This window comes from Fundulus heteroclitus, unplaced genomic scaffold (assembly GCF_011125445.2).
Source record: "Fundulus heteroclitus isolate FHET01 unplaced genomic scaffold, MU-UCD_Fhet_4.1 scaffold_254, whole genome shotgun sequence".
Taxonomy (NCBI): Eukaryota; Metazoa; Chordata; class Actinopteri; order Cyprinodontiformes; family Fundulidae; genus Fundulus; species Fundulus heteroclitus.
This window is the reverse complement of record NW_023396665.1, coordinates 26,667-46,526: the sequence shown is the minus strand read 5'-3', so window position 1 is coordinate 46,526 and position 19,860 is coordinate 26,667. Positions and strand designations below refer to the sequence as shown.

The 19,860-nt window shown below is 41.6% G+C and overlaps 1 protein-coding gene across 1 annotated transcript; it reads left to right on the top strand.

Moving 5' to 3' along the window:
• The first annotated feature begins 121 nt into the window (after nucleotides 1-121).
• Nucleotides 122-19,817, top strand: LOC118559260 (myelin-oligodendrocyte glycoprotein-like). Its single transcript, XM_036129945.1, has 5 exons — nucleotides 122-182; nucleotides 7,323-7,670; nucleotides 14,547-14,882; nucleotides 14,971-15,069; nucleotides 19,692-19,817. The coding sequence occupies exons 1-5, from the start codon at nucleotides 146-148 to the stop codon at nucleotides 19,766-19,768; spliced, it is 897 nt and encodes a 298-aa protein (XP_035985838.1). The 5' UTR covers nucleotides 122-145; the 3' UTR covers nucleotides 19,769-19,817.
• The last annotated feature ends 43 nt before the right edge of the window (nucleotides 19,818-19,860 follow it).

Below are 19,860 nucleotides of genomic sequence, written 5' to 3'. Positions count from 1 at the left end.
GCTCTGGTGTGTCTGTTAGAGCTACTGTTTTAGGAAGTAAAGAGACAGTGAAGTGTTCAGAAGAGGATTATCTGCTGGGAGCCTTAGCTCCTCCAGGATTTGAAATGTTCTCTAAAGGTGGTTCTGGTTGCTCTCTGATGGAAATATGAAGATCCTGCTGCTGTTTGGGTTCCTCCTGCACGGTAAGATCAACTCTCTGCTCTCATTTTCACTTCAGTTCTCTGTATTTCTTTCTGCTTCCTCTCTGGAAGCTGCTCAGCTCAACCACAGGAGAGGTTCTGGAGGTTCAGAGCAGCAGGTTTTCACCTGTGGGACCATTTCTGCTTTTTATCCAATCGACCTCATTTGATTTATGTCATTTTCTGGATCAACATGTCAGGTTTTGGTTCCAGTTACTCATCGCTCACCAGTCCTTCCCGCAGGTCTACTCTCTGGTTTTTCTAGGTTCATGGTTTGGTTCTGATGTCGGAGGCATTTATGGTTGCTATACTGAACTTGGACTACAGGGAAAGCTTCCTCTATTGAGAGGCCCAACGTAACAAGCTAAGCGGCTCCACCTCTCTGCTTCTGCCTCACTAAACACAGTTAAGCAGACAGAGAGGGAAACTGTTCTATTTTATCCAGATATTTATCTGGGGATTACTCCTTAACAATATCCATGGACAATTTTGCATGTACAGTTATAGAAACATTATTTGTATTTATTTTCTTTTATTCATATTTAATCTATGATGTATTCTTTTTTTCTATGTTTCACATTTCCTGCATATTTCTTTTACGTGGCACTGTTGCAAACAAGAAAATGGGGGGGGGGGGGGGGGGGGAGCCTGCGGCTAAAAGCAACGCCCAGGAGACTTTTCCCTTCTCCAGGCCTTCTAGACATGGCAGGCCACAAAACAGGAGAAGATAATCTGAGTAGGGTGGGCAAGTGAAACTGCTCTTAAGAGAGATCGGCAAAAAATTACAAAAAATGTGGGTCACTGGTTAAAACAGGCTTTAAATCCAGTAATGCTACCTTAGGCCGCACGCTATACACTGTAAAAAAAAAGAAAGAAAGGATTGATTGCAGGTGGGCAATCTGTCTTTCTGTGCATGTCTCTGTCTAAGGTGTTGATTGGAAGGTGATCTATATATGGGAGGTACTGATGTCCTTTTATTGTAAAAAGCTGTGGTACACTTCTTGGGTCGAAGGACATAATATTAAAGTATAGTTGGCTGTTGCACTGAAACAAGGTCCTTAAATAAGTTAATTAAATATATAACATATATTACATGGTATCAGAAGTACAAACTGGAGAGACATGGTGAGATTCAAACCTATGCTGTAAGGGAATCTGGTGGACAACTAGAAAACATGGTTTCAGTGATATGACTTATATGCTATAGACCAGGGGTGTCCAGCTCCAGTCCTGGAGGGCCGGTGTCCTGAAACTTTTAGAGGTTCTCTGGTCCATCACGCCTGAATCTAATGGAACAATCAGCTCCTCAGTCTGCAGTCAGGTTCTCCAGAGTCCTGATAATTACCGGATTATTTGACTCAGGCGTGTCGGACCAGGGACACATCTAAAAGTTGCAGGACACCGGCCTTTGAGGACTGGACTTTGACACCTGTGCCATAGACAATGTTGTGACAGAAAAATCCAAAGTGCAATGCAGGACATTTTTGCATGATGAAACGATAAAAAAGATAAAAGCTAAAATCCACTGAAGCAAAAATTCCAAGATTTTTTGTGATCCCAGGATAAATTTCCTATACATCAGAGACATTTTCTTCACATGTGCACCATCAGAAACAATAGATGCCTATGTGAAAAAACAAGGGAAAAGGATGTGTGAGTTTGGAGACATGTGATCCAGTGATACATGACAGAATCTGTGGATCTGTGGAATATGTGATAATGAAATAAGAGCCAGATTCCTTACAGAAGCTGATTTCATACTGACCAAGATCTGTCTCTGATGCCAGTGAACTGACCTCCACGCAAATGAACGTCATGCATGCAGAAGCCAAGGCACAGAATCTTAGCACGTCAAGAGCTAATTTAAAATGGTGGTACACAAAAAAATTGTCACTGGGAAGAAAAATTACTGTGACAGGAGATGAAAAAGTGCCTAGACTATGGTCAATCATACAAGTGTGGAAAGAAAAATAATTTTTCCAAAGATGTGCAGGACAAGCAGCCAAAAGAAAACTCTAAAGATGGATCCAGTAGAACAAAGTAAAGAATGTGAGGAAGACATTTTTTATTGGAACTATCAATGTAAAGGAAGTTGATGCATTCGGAAAAGCACAGAGTGACAAGGAGATATGGACTAAGGAACTAATAATAATAAGTTGAGGCTCAAATATACACAGTAACTGAATGTAACGTAATCTCAGCCAAAACAACGCAGACCTTGAAAATAGAGTAAAGCTGAAAGCCTCCAATTACAAGGTAATGGTTTATTCAAGCCACAAGATGAAGAAATAAATCGCTAACATGTCACTATAAGGGTAGAAAATACAAGTTTGACTTTAAAAGAATAAAGGAGGATGCTCCAGCCATTCTTGGAAGAGAAACATGCACAAAATCAAAATGGTGAAAAGTTTCTACACTATGAAGAAATCTGAGGTCATAGCAAAACAATATGAACAGCTATTTACAGGACTTGGATGCTTGCCAGGCTAACACAACATAAAGTCGGACTTGGATGTGAAAACTGAGATTTATGCACCAAGAAGGATCTCAAATGATCACAGGAACAGAGTCATTCAGCAGCTTTAAACGATGGAGCAACAGCGATTATCACAAAGGAGTCAGAACTTACTCAGTGGGCACAAAAGTCTAGCATGTTTTTTTTTCTGTGTTGGATGCAAACCATGGATTTTGTCAATAAAGCTGGACCGAGAAAGCTCTAGAATATACCTACAGCCAGGTATCGCTTCAAGCACCTTCCTTTTGGCATCTCATTTGCCAGCAAGGTGTTTCAGAGAGCAGTGGCCCGGATGACTGAGGGATTCAATTCAATTCGATTAAATTTTATTAATAGAGCGCCAATTCATTAAACATGTCATCTCAAGGCACTTTACAAAGTCAAGTTCAATCATATTATACAAATTGGGTCAGATTATACAGATTGGTCAAAAATGTCCTATATAAGGAAACCAGTTGATTGCATCAAAGTCCCGACAAGCAGCATTCACTCCTGGGGAAGCGTAGAGCCACAGGAGGAGTCATCTGCATTGTACATGGCTTTGCTGCAATCCCTCATACTGAGCAAGCATGAAGCGACAGTGGGAAGAAAAACTCCCCATTAACGGGAAGGAAAACCTTTGGCAGAACCGGGCTCAGTATGAATGGTCATCTGCCTCGACCGACTGGGGGTTACAGAAGACAGAGCAGAGACACAACAAGACAGACAAAAAAGCACAGAAGCACACATTGATCTAGTAATCTGTTCTACATTAGATGGTAGTAGCGGGTGAGCCGTCTTCTCTGGATGATGTCACAGTTAACAGAACGCCAGACCAGGTGTACCTACTATGAAGATAAAAGAGAGAGAACAGAAAGTTAAAGCAGAAATGACAACACATAATGCATAATTGAAGAACAGTAGAACTCTATAGAGTGAGAAAATTAGATCCTGATGTCCTCCAGTAGCCTAAGCCTATACCAGCATAACTATAGAGGTAGCTCAGGGTAACATGAGCCACTCTAACTATAAGTTTAGTTAAAAAGGAAAGTTTTAAGCCTAGTCTTAAAAGTAGACAGGGTGTCTGCCTCACGGAGCAAAACTGGGAGTTGGTTCCACAGGAGAGGAGCCTGATAGCTAAAGGATCTGCCTCCCATTCTACTTTTAGAGACTCTAGGAACCACCAGCAGACCTGCAGTCTGAGAGCGAAGTGCTCTGTTAGGAACATACGGGGTAATCAGAGCTCTGATATATGATGGAGCTTGATTATTAAGGGCTTTTACGTTAGAAGGAGAATTTTAAATTCTATTCTTGATTTAACAGGAAGCCAATGAAGGGAAGCTAAAATTGGAGACATATGATCCCTCTTGTTGATTTTCATCAGAACTCTTGCCGCAGCATTTTGAATCAGCTGAAGGCTTTGAACTGCATTTTGTGGACTTCCTGATAGTAAAGAATTACAATAGTCCAGCCTTGAAGTAACAAATGCATGGACCAGTTTTTCAGCATCACTCCTGGACAGAATGTTTCTAATTTTGGCGATATTCCGGAGGTGAAAAAAGGAAACTCTGGAAACCTGTTTAATATTGGATTTAAATGACATGTCTTGGTCAGAAATAACACCAAGATTTTTTACTTTATTACCAGAGGCCAAGTTAATGCCATCCAGATTAAATGATTGATTAAGAAGTTTATTTTTTGAGGACTCTGGCCCAAAGATTACAACTTCTGTCTTGTCAGAATTTAAATGCAGGACATTTAAAGTCATCCAGCTTTTGATGTCATCAAGACATGCCTGCACAAAATCAAACATGGGGTTCAAAGGTTTTACACAATGGTGTGGTTGCCATCATAGAAGATCTGCTGGTTTGAGGTGACTTTCTTGAACAACTCGATATATGAACAGTACAGCTGCTACAAAGAGCAGAAGAAAATGGACCTAAAAAGTGGGTCAGACAGCTGCAGCTGATCCAGAACGCTGCTGCCCGCGTCCTCACTAATACTAAGAAAGTAGAGCACATCACCCCAGTTCTAAAGTCCTTCCATGGCTCCCTGTATCTCAGAGAATAGACTTTAAAATACTTCTGTTAGTCTATAAATCCCTGAATTAGCACCTAAATCCATCACAGACTTGTTATCAGGGCATCAACCCTCCAGACCACTCAGGTCTTCTGGCTCCAGCCTACTCTGCAAAACCACAACCAGAACCAGACATGGAGAAGCAATATTTAGTTCCTATGCTCCGCTTATCTGGAACAAACTTCCAGAAAATTGTAAAGGTACGGAAAGCCTGAGTTCCTTTAAATCAAGATTAAAAACATTTGTTTAGGATTGCCTTCAACTGTTCTAGTTAACTGAATCACCACTTCTTTGTTCTAATTTCTATCTACATTCCTACTTGCTTTTATTCTGTTTTAATTTGCTATATTTTAATCATGTAAAGCACTTTGCATTGCCCCTGTACTGAATTGTGCTATATAAATAAATTTGCCTTGCCTTGCCTTGCCTTGACAGCGAATCAACAAAGCCAATTTTATTGGTCATATGCTCAATGCTGACAGGCTATGGCCTGATGAGCAAAGGATTCAAGCCATAGTACAGATGCTGCCACCTGAAGACAGACACATTCATGATGTTTATGATCAGGTTCAGTACTTGGCCATTGGCTGAGGTGCTGCTCAGCTCTCACATTTGTTACGGGGAGTGTGGTGAGGTTATTCAGACTTATTTCCAAACAAATACAAGAAGTGACAACAGAGCAAACGAGAGCGAGCAGGAAGCAGCGGTATTAATTTCTGTTGGCGCTGAACATCAGCTCTGAAGTCAACACAGGAGTCAACATTCAGCTAGTGGGTTAGCTACGGTAGCACAAGGAACAGAACTTAGCAGTAAAATGGAGCCAAACTGAAGAAACTTGGGTTGCAGGCAGAAGAAACTCTGCTTGGTTCTGGTCATTGTGCTCTGTAGCTGCTGTGGTTACCTCTGCTAGTATGAATGTTTACTTCAGTCAGTGTTCAGCCTGACATCAGTGCTGATTTATCACAGTGCTATGCTTATGCTTGACCTTTGAGTGCCCGGAATGGACACAACCATTCATTGATGTCAGGGTCAGCAGATTCTACACAATTCAAAATAAATGTACTAATAAAATGAGTACAAGGATTTGACATTTTATTAAAATGTGGATGTCTTTAGTTTTCAGCCACACAATGACAACTATTTTGATATACAGTATTTTGTTATAAATTAGTCCCGCCAAATATTTTGCTTTACAATTTAACTTTATATTAGCCTTTTCATTCATATTGTTTAATCTAGTTTTTAGGTCTGGTGTATGCTGTCTACATGTTTTTGCTACTTAATGCCTGACATTCCCCATTGTGGGACAATAAAGGTATTTCTATTATGCTTTAATGCTGCCATAAAAACCTCCTCAAACAACTGCGTAACAACAACTCTAGACAAAGGGAGAGCCCAACTGAACACACTTCTTGAAAAACTCTGGAACAGGAACTTCAAGGGAGTCCACTGGAGGTGGAGGAGAACTTGTGGAGCATGGATTGATCAAATGGCACATGGATTGCACAGCGGGTCACTGGTGGCATTAAATTAACCAACATTTCACCAGTTTAAGTTCCAGTGCCAGGAGGTGGGACACACTTGACTTCTCAATTAAGGGTGGTGTAGTGGCGATTGTTTGTCGAACCAAACTTCCAGTAAAAGTTCCTCAAAACACTAAGAGGCACTGGGGTCCAGTTTCTGTACGCAGGCAAAAGAAGCTGTAATGTCCAAATTTGTTGATTGTTCAGGAAGGTTTTTTTTTTTTTTCTTTTCAGCCACAATTACAGACTTCAAACTTTCCTTTGTTCTCATTCTGTCCATCATACTCTGCTCTCTTGCTCTGGTAAAAACCATAGGCCCCAAACCCAAATGCCTTGCTGGTCCCTTACCAGGTAAGGGACCAGCAAGTCCATAATTTTATAAAAAAATGGACTGACCCACATAACTTCCTGTCTAACTCAAAGAATGAATAAGAAAAATAATAAGACAAAAAATTAAATAAAATCAACAATCATTAACCTGCAAATAAATACTGTAAATAATACAAAAAATATACATTTAAGAATTAACTAACAAAAATTCAAATGAATAAAGAAATCAAGAATAAATAGCTCCAACAGGTGGGTTTAATGAGATGGTGGATTGTCCTATTGACCACTGGAAAAAGGAGACTGGAGAAAGGCTTTGGCCCCTAAGTAGGTATAAACAATGGATGAGGTGGAAAAGCAGAAATAACATGTCCTCCTTTGTTTTAGTACATGTTGTTCATTATTTTTTACATAAATCTTCAACCATATGCTTGTCGAGCCTGATATGTGGCAAGATTTTATCATCTTTGCTATCTCTGCTTCGATCCTCAATGTTTACCCTTATTTAACTGACTTTTAACAGACCAGTTTTAGTTTCACATGTTACATAAATGGTGCTCAATACTATCAGATCTTTGAGTTTAGTAAAACTGACTTTTTAAACAGATTTAGTCTTTGTAAGGTGGGAGCTGAAGTCTTTGGTGGTCAGTTAATATAAGGCAGATTGTCCACTGTATATATTTTCAGCACACTAACTGAAAGCTTTTTTTGTCTCCTCAGTTTCCCAGCATGCCCGAGCTGGAGTGGTGGAGGCTATTGATGGAATGGAGTCTGTCTTCCTGCCCTGCAGTTACTCTAGACAAGTCCCTGAAGAGCCCTTACTTATATGGACTAGTGGTGATTTCATTCCCAACTCTGTCCACCTACGAAGAGGAGAACAGGATGATCTGAAAGATCAAAACCAGCATTTTAGAGGACGGACCTCAATGGAACCGGATGCTCTGGAGACCAGAGACTTCAGGCTTACTCTGAAGAAACCTCAGATATCTGACAAGGGATATTACACCTGTAGCTTCTTTGATGGAAGAGAAGAGATCATCATGACCACCATTCATCTGAAGGTCAAAGGTTAGATAAACAACTAACATCAGATTTTAAAGTTCTGTGCTGTAAATTACGGAGCCCCTCTGGTGACAGATTTTTTATTTTATTTTTTGAAGATAATAAGTTGTGGCCACAAGTTATTTATGAGAGAACTCCGTTATGATGGTGTAGCATACATTCACGGAATATAGAGAACATAGACTTGATTTAATTTTATTTCAACCTTGGAATGAACTATAATGATATCCTGCGACCTCTTGCAATTAAACACAGAGTGGTAATAAGCAAAGCTCTGGTCTTACAGGCTTTGACTGTGTGACACGCGCATTTCACTGACTTCACCTGCTCACGTGTAACAGGGCTCTAAGCTCCGCTTTCTGCACAGCTGTTTAAGCTTGTTTCGCAGCTTGTGGCCATCAATAATTATTCCTGCTGCAGTTCATGTTAACAGAGCAGCAGGAAGTGCGATCAGAGTTATAAATAATTTTGGTCTTAACCAGTGGTGACAGTAAGCCGGTGTTGTGCGCAATTCTGTTCCCCCATGGAAATCTGTTTCCCCTATGTCGGGAGCGCGCATTGCAGCGAGGGAGGCTGGGCTGAACACTGTCACGTGACGTCCGATAGATTTCTCGGTTAAAACCAAAAATTAAAAAAAAAAAAACTCAAGTCAAGGTTTTAAAATTTACTTTAATCGGTAGCTGTTTCCAAATTTATAAAATACACACCACAAAGTAATAAAGCAGACTCTTCCTACGCTGATTTTTAGAAGAAGTGGCGAGTTAACCCAGCGGACTTGCTAGTCCTTCAATCAATAATGCAAATGTGCATCACGTGATTTTTTACTGTTTAGAAAATGTTTAAAGACCGACACAGGGGAAACAGATTTCCATGGGGGAACAGAATTGCGCACAACACCGCAGTGGCGGTTCTAGACCAAATTTAGCAGGGGGGCCAGGGTGGGGCCAGTGTTTTTTCACAGGGGCACAGAACAAAAGATTGGGGGGGAAAAAAAACTTAACATGTCAACATTTCATCGTTTAATATATTAAGTAAGCCAAAGAGCCAATTGTGGCTCTGGAACTGCAGGTTGCAGACCCCTGATCTTTTATCAATACAGCGGGAACTTAACGTGAAACAGCTTAATTTTATTTTTTTTTTTTTTTTTAACATTTCTTTCTTAATTATTTTGTTATTTTATTATTGGGTAAAAACATAAACAAAAAAATACAACTGATCCAGATGACCAGTCAGTCACGGTATCTTTGTCAGCATTTAATATTGTAAGAAATTTAATATCATGTTTTTAATACAGGGGCCATAAGGGGCCAGGAACAGTTCTACAGGGGCACAGGCCCCTGTTGGCCCCTGTCTAGAACCGCCCCTGCAACACCGGTACCGTTCGGTACCGCACACACAGGAAGGGAAGTAGGGAGAGCGGCAGTGATTTATTCGGCTCATTCAGAACCAGTCATGGCTGCACGCTGGATCAGAACACAGTTCTGCTAACCAGATCCAGCCTAAAAAGCCTCTTATTCTGTGTCAGGGTGCTGTGGGAGTTCCTGGGCTGGGCGCTACCTTTTTCCCCCCTCTCCCTTCTCCACAGGTGACAGTAGGTGACTGCGGTCTAGGTGAGGCGCCGCTTGCAGGTGATCCGCGTTCCGTCGTCAGCGGGGACGGTTCTTAAATAGGTTGCTGTCAACACCTCATCGCCAAATTGTCAGCCTTAGGTGGTAGGACTCAGTAGGCCAGCGTCTTTCTACGCCTTGGAAAGCGCCTAATTTATGTTTCCCAGGTGGAACCGGCCTCGGATCCCGCTCCGAAGAACGTATTTCTTTGGCTGAGCCGGCCAGCTCTCGGCCCGCTCAGCTGCTTAGGAAAAAAACCTCAAAAAGTCCCTGATCATCCTGGCAAGTCTCGGGGTCTACAGAGCGCAGATCAGCTGACAGCCTCCCTGCCGCCCCCGCCGTACGAGTGACCGGACCCTGCCCCGCCCCCCTCGGACGCTGCCATCTGTCAGCCGCCGCATCCTCTCCGATCACCAGAATCCACCTAGAACCCACGACTCCGCTTGGCAGCCTCCACCCCTGCTGCAGGCAACAACAGCTTCTCAGGCTTTGGTGGCCCGCAGCAGCCGATCACTCCCCCGGCCAATCAATCATATCACCGCGATTACCACCTTGTTGGCAGAAGTGGCTACTAGCTGCTGTGTGTAGCCTACACACAGCAGCTAGACCCGTTATCCAGAAGATAGATTTCGGCATCAGAAACAGACTCCACACTTTGGTTGCGTTTGTGCTCTGAGAGAGGAGGGGCGGGGCATACCCGACCCACCTGAACTCTGCTTTTTATTAACCACACCACGTGACAAAACCAATTCATTACTTCCTTTTACAAATCTGTGAAATAAAAACATAAATCAGAGCATAAACCTTAACACACCTCCCGCTGTTACCAGACGTCCAGAGGACTCACAACACGTCTTGAGCTTTATATTTAATAAACTTGTTAAAAACTCGGATCTCTGCCTCCTCAGTGTATTCTGCATGTGGGTCAAAAGAGTCGGTACCATGACATTCTGTTTATAAGTTTCATTCTAATAAACAGGCACGCTGCCTTGCGCTTGAATTCAGGTGCGCAGTATGTTGTATGTAATTTAGGTGCGCACTTTTAAGGGTAATTTTAAGGAACTTGTAACAGCGGGGCTTCAGCTCAGACTCATTCATCCTGTTCCCTCTAAAGGAGCCCTTTACACTATTTATTTATGCATTTTTCCCACCGTGCAGCGCACCAGTCGGGGGAAATCACCGCCTCAATCTGGTATCATTAAGTATAAATTATGCTGATACCAGACAATTCCAAAAAAGTATTTTTTCCACTGTTGGGGAAAAGGGAGGATGTACAGTTAATCATCACATCCCTGGATCCACTCGTGTCCGCTGAATATCTAAAGGCTAAACCGAAGGCAGTATTTATCTTATCTATCTCTTGGACACGCGTTACTAATGCGTGGCCACGACTTAACATCTTTAAAAAAAAAAGGATTCTGCCCATGTCACCAGAGGGACATGGGCAGAAAAGTGAGCTCATGGGATGCTGCAGTAGACTTCTAATATATTATTGTCTGGTCTGGAACTTAAAGGTATACTATGCAACCGGGGTTGATTTTCCAGCGAGGCTCCCCCCAGAGGGTGAAAGTAAAAGTGCACTGTCGTAAAGATGCTCAGCTGTTCTGGTTCCTCCTTCAAGCCAGGCGCGGTTGTTTTGAGCTTAGCAGACAGGCGAACGCAACGAATCACCATCCTGCTGTTCAAGCAGAGCTACGAGGGAGCGCCCTCCCCTTCTCTCCGTCCCCGCCAGTGGAGTGAGGGGAGCGGGCGTCCCCGATGCGACCTCCGCCTGTCCCGGGACCCGCTGGTCCCGGACGTCGGCTCGCTGGGGGGGTGGGGGGGTTGGGGAGGGCGAGCGTTCCGGTCCGCGCAACGCGCTGGCCGTCTGTTTCCGTATGCCGCGCGGCCGCTGGGGCATCTCATCTTTCCTCTCTCCCCTCCGTTCCCCCTGACGCCCGGTGCCTCCCGAGCCGCGTCCGAGCATCGCGCCGTACAGTTTGAGAACACAGATCAGCACACAGATGAGCGGTGAACTTTTAAACCCCGCGGTTCCGTCGCACAGTTTGAGATGTATATAAGTACCACGACTGAAAAACTTGTACAGTGTATGCCCAGCTTTAACACAGTGAAAGTATGAACATGCACAGAGAGAGAGGGAAACCCTACAATGTTACTTACAATCACATCAGCAGAAACGCGAGGTCCGCGTCAGCCTTGCAGCTTTCTTTTTCTTTTAGCTCTCGCCATTCGGAAAAAGCTTGCCTGATGTTCACCCGTGTACGACTCCTCTCTCTGTCCAGAGCCCTTTTCCTCTTTCTTGCCTGCTCCAACATGGGCTTTCGCTGTTTTCTCGCTGGTTCCGCCATGATAACTGCACAAATATCGCCACTGCGCTAGCAACAAGCATGCCTTTCACTGCGGGAGTGTAGCAGTTCTCGCCGTAAAGCAAGACCGACTCTCGCGATGCACACGAGACTACTGAGCCTGTGTGTGCGGGCCGAGGGCTCCTGCAATTGCAAGTACGGTATTTCCCCCACAGACCACCAGGGCAGCCGAGAAAACCTTAGTTCAACCTGAAATGACTCATTTAATCATCCAAAACGGTACGGAACACATTAATTAACTGAAAAATGTTGCATAGTGTGCCTTTAATAAATTTATGGAACCTTGGGAGCCCAGCTTTTAGTTCAACATGAGTCAAAGTCAAAGATTCTTTATTGTCACTGTGTGCTAACATGGTGAAATTTATTTTTGGACGCTCCACCTCACATCATGCAACTGGCATAAAACAAAGGGTTACAGTTTCTTTCATTATAGTGTGCACAAAGATAAAAAAGAAAAAAAATGATAAAAATTGTATCAGAGTTCTGAGGGCTTTGGTATCACTCCTTTTATGAATCAATACATTCTCATCTTACAAATAAATAGAGGCAATAAGGTACTTTTGTGCAATGACTGAGGCTACATTAACAAAAATGTGCATGTGCAGCTTTAACCCCCCCTCCATCCTGCTTTGCTTTGCTATGTCTTGTCTTCTGAGCGCTTTCTTCATATCAACCGAACTCTGAAAAACATGGATCTGGTAAGCTGGTCTCTCAATACTATTGATACGTTTTTTTCGACGGGTAGGCAACGAAAGGGGGACCCGTCCGGTCCTGATTTGACTTATTTTGTGAGATACACCCTAAATTCCTGGAGGAAAACGGTGTGTCTTTCGACCTTGTCATTCCTGGACGTTTGAAATTTTCACATTGGATTAAGGATACTGGGATCTCTACTTATTGTTTTTTGTGGATTTTTGAAGTATCGGCAAATACAGCGGATGTTGGAGCCATTTGGCCTTGATCAGGCTGCCGGCTGCATGTTCATGGCTGTGAACGGACAAACCTGGCAGGTGAATGGAGCGAAGCCGAAAAGCTGCCTGTGTTGGAACGCAGACTGACTTTGGTGGTTGAACTCAAGGGGAGATGGGATAAAATCTGGAAGTGAAGCGCGAAAAAGCCCAATAATTCGGAAAATTGGATTTATGTGGAGCCAGCAAAAGACTTAAAAGCTGACAGGAAAGGCAGTGCAGCTTGTTCATAACAAATAACATATTTGGATTCCCTCCCTATCTCTACTCCTGGATTGTTAGGTGAGAGCATAAATAGGCAAACATCTGTCTCTTTTTTTTCCTCCCCCCCTCATGTTGTTGTACTTCCTTCGTGTAGGCGGGGTTCGGGGCTGTTTGGAGGAATGCGGCCTTGACGGCTGCGCTATTTAGCAGCAGCTGGCTGGCTGCGTTCCTTGGCAACGCAAGGCCTCAGTCAATCGTTCCCCCCAAAATGTTTTGTTTGTTATGTGATGGACGGTTGTACTGGAACTGATTTTTCGATTACAATGCAAATTGTAATTGACAATAAAATTTGATTGATTGATTGATATTGATTGATTTAGATATTCCTGAGAGAGGAGAATGCAAATAGTGAACAACAGTAAAGTGATTGTAACATATGATGGTCATGACACAATGACGTTAGATGCCCTCTGCTGAGAAACAGCGGCAATATCAGTGGATAATCTAACATGTAAATGTGGGACCACCGTCTCCCATCAGTGGGCGATTGTTGTTTTTTTTGGCTTCGATGCTTTTGAACCATTTACCTGATGGGAGAGAGGCAAACAGAGCATTGCCTGTGTGTGTGTGTGTGTGTTGGCGGGGGGGGGGGGGGGGGTGGGAGGGATCAGTGGAGATGCGTCTGGACCTTCTTTGGACTCGTTCTGCATAGATCCTACAGACGGCATCCCACAATCCCCTGTGCTGTCCTCACCACCCATGCTAGGTCCTTCCTGTCCTGAACTGTGCAGCAACTATACCACACAGTTATGCTGAGACATAAAACTCTCTCTATGGTTCTTTAGCCGTTTAGTGGTCTCCAACCAGAGATAGCTCTGACTAGACAGTATGGGCAACTGCTTGCATCAAGTAAATATAGTACGATGAACCACTGATGAAAGGTTTAAACTGAATTTTCTCTTTTGGTTGACTGCAAATGAAAAGTTTTTAATGCATAGTGTCAATGAACCAGACTCGAACAAGGAGAAAAAAATGTTCAAAGTAGAAAAGAATTCAATTTAATTCTTCCAAAGATAGTAAAACAAAGATTTAATGTATGAATAAATCAAAGAATAAATAACAAATTTGGGCTCAATTTAACTGAGGTCAACTGAACTCTAACTCAACATAAACTGACCTCCCAACAAAGAACAAAAGGCTGCTTAAATAGGGATGGAGTAACCTAAATCTACCACATGAGGGAGGCACGACAACAAAAGAACAAATAAATACAAAATTAACTAAAGCATTCTATGAAACAAATAAAGCAAAACTAACTCTTACTTAGCGAAAACAATAATAAGTGAATATTTAAGTGACAAAATTAAATAATTAAAACAACTTGAAACAAGTCTCCCCCGTCAGTTTTTCAAAAACAAATGGTATGCTCCAGGTTTCCTCCTCCAGCTGGTTTGTATCAACAGCACCTAAAACAAAAAAATTATGTAAATAAAACATTCAGACAGACATCAACTAAAGTGTCCACCCATTAGAAAATACCTGTATAAATGAAATAACTAACTTAACCATATAAACTGTAATATAATATAAAGAAATAAATACTAACACGATGTGGTGATGGGAGGAGCATCCACCGCACATAGACACAGAAATGTAAAGATGTCATAAATCAGATCTGAATTATGAGCATAACTGTTCGTGCTCCACTGTTCTTATTGGTCTGTGATCTCCTCTCAGGTGATCAGGAGGAGGTGAAGCTGACTGGAGGAGCAGAGTTTGTCGTCCTGCCCTGTAGAACATCAACTAAACTGCTTGAGAAGACATTAGTGTATTGGACTCGTTCAGAACCAGAATTCAACACGGTTCATGTTTATTCAAACACAAGCAAAGACCAAAATAAAGAGGACAGCCTTTACCGCGGCCGCACAAAGCTGAATGAAGACCTGCTGAGAACTGGAGACCTGAGTCTGACCCTAAGTTACCCCACAGAGAGAGACAGTGGGACCTACATCTGCACCGTCTACAGGGACGAGGACATCCTCAGATGGAAAGTGGTTCTGAAACATGTCACAGGTCAGTACAGAGCATCAGGTTAAAGGTCAGAGCTACAAATAAAGGCCAAAGGTCAAAGAAAGAGCAAATTATCTTTGTTTTTCCACAGAAACATTTCCATCCTGGGCCACAGCTCTCCTGGTTCTACTGGTTCTGTTGATCATTTCTGCAGGTCTTTTATATCGTTTTCGCCACCGTTTCATCTCAAGTAAGTCTCAGATTCTTTTTTAAGCATAATGCTGTGGGTGTCATGTGATCTTGTATTAAAATTGTAATTAATCAAATTTTTAATTGGATTTCACACAAACTTTCTCAGCCAAAGACAGTTTTTAGGTGTGAATAAATGTATCCTTACAGTCCCGTCCATGATTGACAGTATAGTTGAACTAGACTAAATATTAGTCACATCTGACCCAACCTGGCTGGGTTTAAAAGCCCAACTATGTACTTTATGACAGTAAAATAATGTAAGCTTTAGTTTGCAAGGTTTAATTAGATCTTTTCAATCATTAGCCTATAAGCAAATTAAGCAGTGGCCCCACGTCCTTCTACCATTATTCCTTTTTGAATTAAACTTATTATTATATATGATCAGAGTCCCTGGAGTCACAGAATATGATGGGTCACAGAAAACAGCGTAACTACCTCCTCCATCAGCACCTGCAGCTGCTTCAGATGCTGCTGGTGAAGCGGACGTTCCACCAAAGCCACCAACAAACACCTCTGTTGTTTTAACACGTTTGACAAGATCTGCCTGAAGGTCTGTCCTTTTTAACAATTTTTTTTCAGGGGACTCATTTTCCTCTTTTGCCACTCTACCTGTGGTTCTTCGTTCTCCTCTCTCCCTGCATTGATTTATAGCGGTAGGGAGGAGGAGGCATCGGCCCTCAATTAATTGTCATTATTGGGCTGATCTAACAGTTTTGTGTACCAACAAGCGTCATAACTAGGAAAAAACAAAACAAAATCACTACTGCCCCCCAGGCAAGGTCCCTGTATACACAATGGCCAGTCCAGCAGTGGGCTCATCCAAAGGTGTCTGTCCTCGCCGCCTGTCTCTCTTGAAGAACCGTAAAGGATCCAAAAACTGATCTGCCATCACTTTTCCACTCTTGCTATTATTTCTGAATTGGCTTTTCTTCTTCAACTTCATTTTGATCACCCTTTTGTTGATCTCCTCCTTACCGGTCTTTCTAAAGGCTCTCCTTGCTCTAGCAGTTGTTTCAGAGAGTTAGGGTCCCCCTGTTTGTAAGCTCAGCCAGGCAGATCAAATTCCTTGGTGTCACCATTGATTCCTGCCTGAGCACAAATCCACTCACATCCCTAAAATTTCTTCGTCTTTTCTCTCTTGCCCAGTTCTGTCCAAATGCCAAACTCTATATCTCCTGGAAAACCAAAATTTATCTACCACATTTTGCCGTTCCTTTAACTTCGACCTGCTAGACTTAGCTAGCTCTGTCCCGTCTCTGCTTGACCATGTCACCCAGGATGATGGCTGTCGCTCTGACCTGGCCTTCTGGTCCCGTCTCTTCAGGGACTGAATTGGACTCTCCTTCTTTTATAACGATATTGTGCACTCAGCTGACTTATTGCAGTTTGATTTTGTGTTGATAGGTTTTGGGGCGTTCTTTCAGGGAGAATGGTTTGCAACGGTACAGCCTCCTTCCTTTCTCCAGTCTGAATCCTCAGCTTTCTACAAAATGATTCCCATCACCATAGCCTGGTGCCTCTTTCAGTCAGAGAGACCTTCATCAAATGAATACATCAGGGACTCAGCGCAGTTGGCAGTCATTAAATGTAGTCAAACAATACATGAGTGATTTTGGTTTTTCAGAACTGTGTCTGACTGGGTGGTCAGCAACACTGGGGCCCTTCAGAGGACTGTCCTGTCTCCATTCTTCTTTACCCTCTTCACCTCAGATTTCAGCTATTGCACTGACCCCTGTCACCTTCAGATGTTTTCTGATGACTCAGCAATAGTTGGCTGCATTGAAAAGGGTGAAGAATTAAACAAATATTTTATATAGTAGTGGGCTTCTTATTTGGAGTACAATGATCTACCAGGGACATCAGCGTCTGTCCTCTGGGAAGCAAAGAAAGCAGTGATGAAGGGTAATCCAATATATAACCAAACACCTTCCAGCTTTTGTCTCCAGAGAGGCACTAGGCAAGGATGCCAGCTTTCACCCTGACCATTTTTATTGAACCTCTAGCAGCAACAATTAGTCAATTAATTGACAATTAATTAGACTAATTAAACAATTAGATTAATGTTGTTAAAAGTCTCCAACACTCAAACACCCCTCTCTCTCTCTCTCTCTGTTGAGATTAATGTTTATACTTCATTAACTGATTTATCTTGTTATGATGTAGTAATGTAAGCTTCTGATATATTCATATTACTCACATGATAGCTTAATCATGTCCCTGTGAAGAAACGCTTCCCTTCCTGAAACTACAAGACTATGTGCTGACTGAACGTGATTACTCAGCTGTGTATCTTTGTTGACAACTGAGGCTGTAAACTATCTGTTCTTCCACCCCTCAGTGGGTGCTTAGACCCGACTCTCTCTCTCTCTCTCTCTCTCTCTCTCTCTCTGCCAATTAACTGTGCTACCAACTTTGTACTCCTCCATCTCTAAATTTCTATGAAGAGATAACTTTAAACTAATTTAAAATTGTTTACAGATTCCAATAAATATATCAGAGTCCTGGATCGAACCCCCCACTCCCAACCAAACTATTTAAATACAGGACACTGTCTAAACTACTGGATTCAATATATTTTCCTACTATGAAATGGGAAGAAGATTTATCAGTCAGCTATGGACAAAACTCTGGGTCTCAGATATTTGAAGAAGTTTTAAAATGACTAGACTTAGACAAACTTTATTGTCATTTTTGTGCATGCAAAATAAGATTGTGTTTCACGTGTCTTACAACAGTGTAATGGGATTGCATTACACTTCTTCACAGAGTACATTAAACAAGTCAAAGATTATTCAGGAAAGGTTTTGCACAATCGAATACCTGTTCTCAGTGTGCAGGCAATAATCCTGACAATTATATTCAGGCACTATGGGTATGTACACCTGTTCAGAGGTTCAGGGTCCAGATATGTAAGGACTTATCAAAGTGCCTTAGATTTAAAATTTCACCTTCCGCCTCAGTTTACTTGCTGGGTAACTTTGATGAAAGCACTTTCTAAAAAAGTCCACATCAAACTTTTTTAATGATCTTAGTGACATCCTATCTGTGATATGTGTTGATTATGACTGTTTAATTATTGTGGGAAACTTTTAACTTTCATGTTGACAACCCTGACGACAAATGTCCAAAAGAACTGTGTGACACACTTAGAAACTTTGGTTTAACTCAACATGTTAAACAGCCGACTCACAAACAGGGACATATTTTAGACTTGATCATCACTAAAGGTCTAAAAATTTGTTCTGTGGATGTCTTTGCAGTTTTTGTTAATTTGTGCAGCAAAATGTTTGACTAAAATATTACACTATTCTGCTAATTTTTCTTTAATTTTCAACTTGAACACTTCATTTTATCTGAAAATATCACTAAGGGTCTAAACATTCAATTCTTCTAAACATAGGTAACAATAAGTTGAAAAGGCAAAATTTACTATGATTGAATTTAAATGAGCTTTTTACCTTTTTTGATGAATATGTAATTATTTTTATCATCTAATTGGGGGCTAAAAAAATTAATAGTTAACTTAGCCCTGAAGCAAAATAGATGGGTTCTGTTTTCTATATATATAAAAAATAAAAAGTATGCTTTGTAATCTAAAGAAAATCCAAAATTTGATATGCAAGTAAAACGTCATGCATTTTTTAATAGGGACTTCTCTTCACTATAGAGGTAGGTGCACTGTATTGAAGTTAAGTCAACCAAAAAGGGCTGGACCCTTTTTTTTTATTATTTGATCCTAGAACTTTTTAGATGCAGATTTATTCTTGTTGTTCATGATAAATAAATAAGAGGAGACTGGGCATCCTCTTTTCAAATAAAATCTTTTAGAACAAGCTTGTGGCAGTTCTATGGATGCATTATAGTTCTTGTATAACATTTATAATAATAATGAATGAATAAACGATGTACAATGTAATAGGTGCTTTGCATTTTTCCCATCTTCTTGGGGAGCGGTGGGCTGCCACTGTGTGGTGCCCAGGGACCAATCTGGGGTTAAGGGTCTTGCTCAGGGACTCAGAGTGGCAGTGTGTAGGAGTTGAACCTAGAGCCTCTGGGACATAAGTGCAAAGATCTACCCATCAGGCCACCACTCCCCCAATGGACTTTGATGAAGACTTCACCATATCCAAATATGTTTAGTGCTTCAAATTGAAATGAATGTGCAATACTGTCACAGGCTTTAAAGGGTCTAAAAATAATATAAAACCGCCTCGCTCTATTAAATCTTAGTAATCCATAAAATCTAATATAAGTCTGACATTGTTGGTTATATGTCTACCAGGTATAAACCAGGACTGAGTTTGATCAATCACTTCTTTAAGAGTAGTTTTAAGTTTTCTAGCAATACAGCTAGGAATAATTTTAGTCACTTTGTAATAATGTATTTGGTCACCAATTATCAATTAGAAGCTTATCTTTTTGCAGTTTAGAGATCAGATTAATGACACCTTGTTGGTGGAAGTTGTCCAGACTCCAAACATTCAAGTAAAAAGGTGAAAATTCTGCATTTACACTGTCACTTACCCAGTGATTTATATAATTTTAATTTGTTAATGGGCATTTGAATGTCTTCCGGAGCGATCACAGAGTGACACTGTTCTTTATTATTTTTACTAATAGGAGAAGAGGGGATGGAGCGGATGGCCTTATTGCAGAAGCAACGTTTAGCAGAAGGTAAGACATATAGATTACAGTAATGACATACTGTAGTGTGAACATTCAATGAAAATAGAGCTTTTGCCTCTTCAGCTGTAAAAAAATAATGGTGAACTTGAAGGAGAAATAAGTA